This window comes from Sinocyclocheilus anshuiensis, unplaced genomic scaffold (genome assembly GCF_001515605.1).
Source record: "Sinocyclocheilus anshuiensis isolate Anshui unplaced genomic scaffold, SAMN03320099.WGS_v1.1 scaffold1638, whole genome shotgun sequence".
Lineage (NCBI taxonomy): Eukaryota > Metazoa > Chordata > Actinopteri > Cypriniformes > Cyprinidae > Sinocyclocheilus > Sinocyclocheilus anshuiensis.
Genome location: NW_015542885.1, coordinates 909420 through 913167, shown reverse-complemented (window position 1 = coordinate 913167; position 3748 = coordinate 909420). Strand labels below are relative to the sequence as shown.

General features: G+C 38.5%; 1 protein-coding gene across 1 annotated transcript in view; it reads left to right on the top strand.

Annotated features, from left to right (window-relative positions):
• LOC107694635 (leucine-rich repeat-containing protein 16B-like) overlaps nt 1-1708 on the top strand; it is a 58119-nt gene extending 56411 nt beyond the window's left edge. Inside the window, exons 37-39 of the mRNA XM_016494319.1 lie at nt 439-513; nt 653-760; nt 1045-1708. Coding sequence (XP_016349805.1) covers nt 439-513; nt 653-760; nt 1045-1085 — 224 coding nt within the window. The 3' untranslated portion in view covers nt 1086-1708. The remainder of the gene's footprint in view (nt 1-438; nt 514-652; nt 761-1044) is intronic.
• The last annotated feature ends 2040 nt before the right edge of the window (nt 1709-3748 follow it).

Genomic DNA, 3748 nt, shown 5'->3' with positions numbered 1-3748 from the left:
TATATTATTTCTATAATAATTTCTCTTTTTAAAAGTATGCTAATGTGCAGCATACTTTGTATATATATATATATATATAAATATATATATATATATATATATATATATATGTGTGTGTGTGTGTGTGTGTGTGTGTGTATGTGTAAAACAAAAAAAATGCTTACACAGCATATCTGACATTAACACTTTATACCACTTTTTAGAGAACAGAATGAAATAGTAATATATTATGTGAAAAATACTTGGAAAAAAAAGGTGAACGCCAAAAATTTTTTTTTTTTAACATATTTTTTTAATATTGGAAGTGCACACGTATGTTACACTTACGTGTATTGAGTATAATATTAAGTGATTGGATTGTAAATTTTCACTTTTTCTGTGACTTCCAAGTTTTAAAAACCCTGATGTAGAGAATATATGATGTTTGTTTTGGCTCAGGTGATGAAGTCAAAAGCAGCCCTGGAGGTCCCATGAAACCACATCGAAACAGGAAAGCAAACTCGTGTGACACAGGTACAAACTTCAAATCCATTTTGAGCATGCAAGGAGGGTCCACATTCACCATATACTGCTCTAGCATGCTTTCATCAACTCATCCTTACTTGTGTGATCCTATCCCTCCCTCTGTGTGCCCCCTGTATTCATCCCCTAGGAATGGAGCAGGATGCCCGCTGTGATCTGGAGAGATCCTCAGATCGCAAACCCCCTGTGAAAAAACCTAGACTCCCTCCGAAACGAAATAAGTCCTTGGATTTCCCTGGTACTGTGCTGTTTTGTGTGTGTATGTGCTGCTTGGAAGCATCCAGCAGTTTTATTGGATAGCCTGACTGGAAAGTGCTCCAATAATTAGAGGAAATCTTTCCAGTATTACATGTGAATGTATCGTGAGTGTGCGAGCGTGCACCTGTCCGTGTTTGTGTGTCCACAGACAGATGGCTCTAGGTTGACCTTTAACAAAGCCAGATTAGTAAACGGGTTACGTAAGTAGGCCATCATTCACTTCTTTTTCTCTCTCTCTCTCTATTCCTCTGTTTATCTCTGCAGGTCATCAGAGTTCGGAGCCAAGCAATGCTGAAGCATCATGACAACCATTTGAGCCAAAGCTCTGTGAAAGCAGAGGGTCATTGTGATGCTGAGAGGAGAGAGAGGGAGAGATATGATCAGATGAATTTGCACCTTGATGAATTCATAAAGACTCTTGCTTTCGGCTCTCAGACAATTTCATAGTCATTTTACCCACACATATTCAGCATATTCTTGCTTACTCAAGTGAGTTGTTTTGCATCCCCTCCTGCTTTTACTTAACCATCCTCAACCTTCTGCACTTAACTACGATTCCTTTATTTCACTCTCTCTCCGTCTCTCTCCCTCTGAGTTTTCTGACAATCTTTGACTTAAAGGAACTTTTTGCTATTTATCTTTAAAATCATAGAATGATATTTTGTAAAGTATAATATATAAACAGAACCAATATTTGCACTAATCATTGCTTGAATTCTCATTCGATTCAGTGGATGTACCTCTCCCTCTTATGTCCGGCATTACCCACGTTAAGTTTTGTAGTGTGCGACTAACTTATTCTTATCATTTTCTGTCTACTCGATCAATATCATTAGCAGTATTACTGTTGTCTTAATCAGGCATTGTTTATGCAACTGGATAAATGTTTAAGAGTTTGCTGGCCCTAAATGAGCTTTATTTTCTACTAAATGTGATTGAATAAAAACTGAATATTACAGTTACTGTTGTTCTTTTTTACTCAGTGACTAGCCTTTCCTAGACAGATAACAATACCATGACACTTTATTACTATATTAATGAATATTTACCAAATTGCATATTTACATAATACTACAAGATACTTCAAGAATATCATGTTACAAGTCCAAAAACATTGTATTAACAGGGTAAAACACTTTTGTGAAATATTGTGAAATATTACTGCAATTTTATTTTAATGTATTTTAAACCATCCAGTGTCACATGATCCTTCGGAAATAACGTGGTATTAACATAGTACGCCACGTGGTAATACCATGGTGTGTTTTGGTATATATTTTTGAAACTGGGAACCTGACTAAAATCATCTTTATGGGCAGATGACATTGCATTGGAAGTGAATTTAAGAAAAAAAAATATTATTAACAGTATATGGATCAATTACTAGCAGTTTAACAATTATACTGCATGGCATTTCAAAGCCGTTTTTCAGTCAAGTGAAGGTTAAACAGAAGTGGAAACCAGATGCCACTTCTCATAACGGGTTTCTTATTGCCTTTTAATGACACAGGAGGGCAGTAGAAGCCCAAAGCCAAGCAAACATCTCCTTGCAATGGAAAAGTAATTTTCAAACAGAGATTAAGGAATTTATTGCCTGCGACTGCTGCTTAAATGTCTGTGAGAAACTGGCTCTAAAGAGAATGGTCTATTTATTCCACCGTATCACATCATGAGGCTTTTATTTCACTAAATTACCTCTTTGAAGGCAAATTTGAAGTTAGAAATCACTATCAGTTGCAATTATGAGAAGGTATGAATATTTTCTTCTCTCTGGAATACTTGATTCTTACTGGTCAGTTGTTGCATTCTATGGTCAAATATTTTTAATTAATGAGATCTAAACTGTATATTTGACCATTGTCCCAGGCAACTATTCCTCGACAATGTGGTTTTAATGGGTTTTTTTTTTTTTTTTACTCTGTGGCCTCACATTATCAAATAATTTCATCTGAGATGATTAATTCATGTGCATTTATTGAACTATTTGGTAAATGGCTGTATATTGAACGATAATGTACAACCAATCAGTCATTATCTCAATATTTAGTATAGGTATTTCAATTACTTTGACTGTCTCAAAAGAAAATTGCATTAGCAACACAGTAAAACATCTCAGGTTACTTATGTAACCATGGTTCCCTGAGTAGGGAACGAGACACTGCGACCTCTAGGGGTCGCTATGGGGGACGCCTCGTCGTGACCCGTGTCTGAAGCATACATTGAAAAAACACCAACAACACGTTGGCCGGCGACAGCCCATGACATCACTACCGGTGCGATTATAGTATAAATAGGCGCCGGGAGAACGTCATTCACTTCTTCGTCTGAAGCTTGCGTTCGAAGCATGGCAGGAAGCCTAGAGGACGCAGTGTCTCGTTCCCTACTCAGGGAACCATGGTTACATAAGTAACCTGAGACATTCCCTTTCAAGGGACTCAACAGACCTCTAGTGGCCACACCCTGTTAAAGTAGGTATCCTAGGATACCTAAGTGGAGTGGTGCCCAAGGTGAACGGGGCTTAAACCAGCTCAAGAAAGGGCACGAAGCAACTGCGTGACGCCCTCACCATACAGGATTTTAGAAAATAACACAAAGAACTAGCGTGCGAACTTACCACAATGTGGATTTTAGAAAGTGCACAAAGCCTTCACGTGCACACTTACCATAACACGTATTTTAGGATACCGTTCTAAGGGGCTCTCGTGGCACTCTGAAAGAGCAGCTCATAGATGGAATGGTGCACACCAAACCCAATATGTTTCAGAGTCACCAACTCGATCTAAGATATAAAGCTGGAATGGCTAGCAGTAAATCTCTAGCTGAGGGGGCGGCATGGCCTCAGCATGGCGGCGTGGGTATATCGTTCCCCAACTCTCACACGAGAGGGGAGCTCGGACCTACAGCATGTTCCAATGCTGGAACGGCTAGCAATAATTTACTTAGCTGAGGGAGCAACACACCCAGCTCT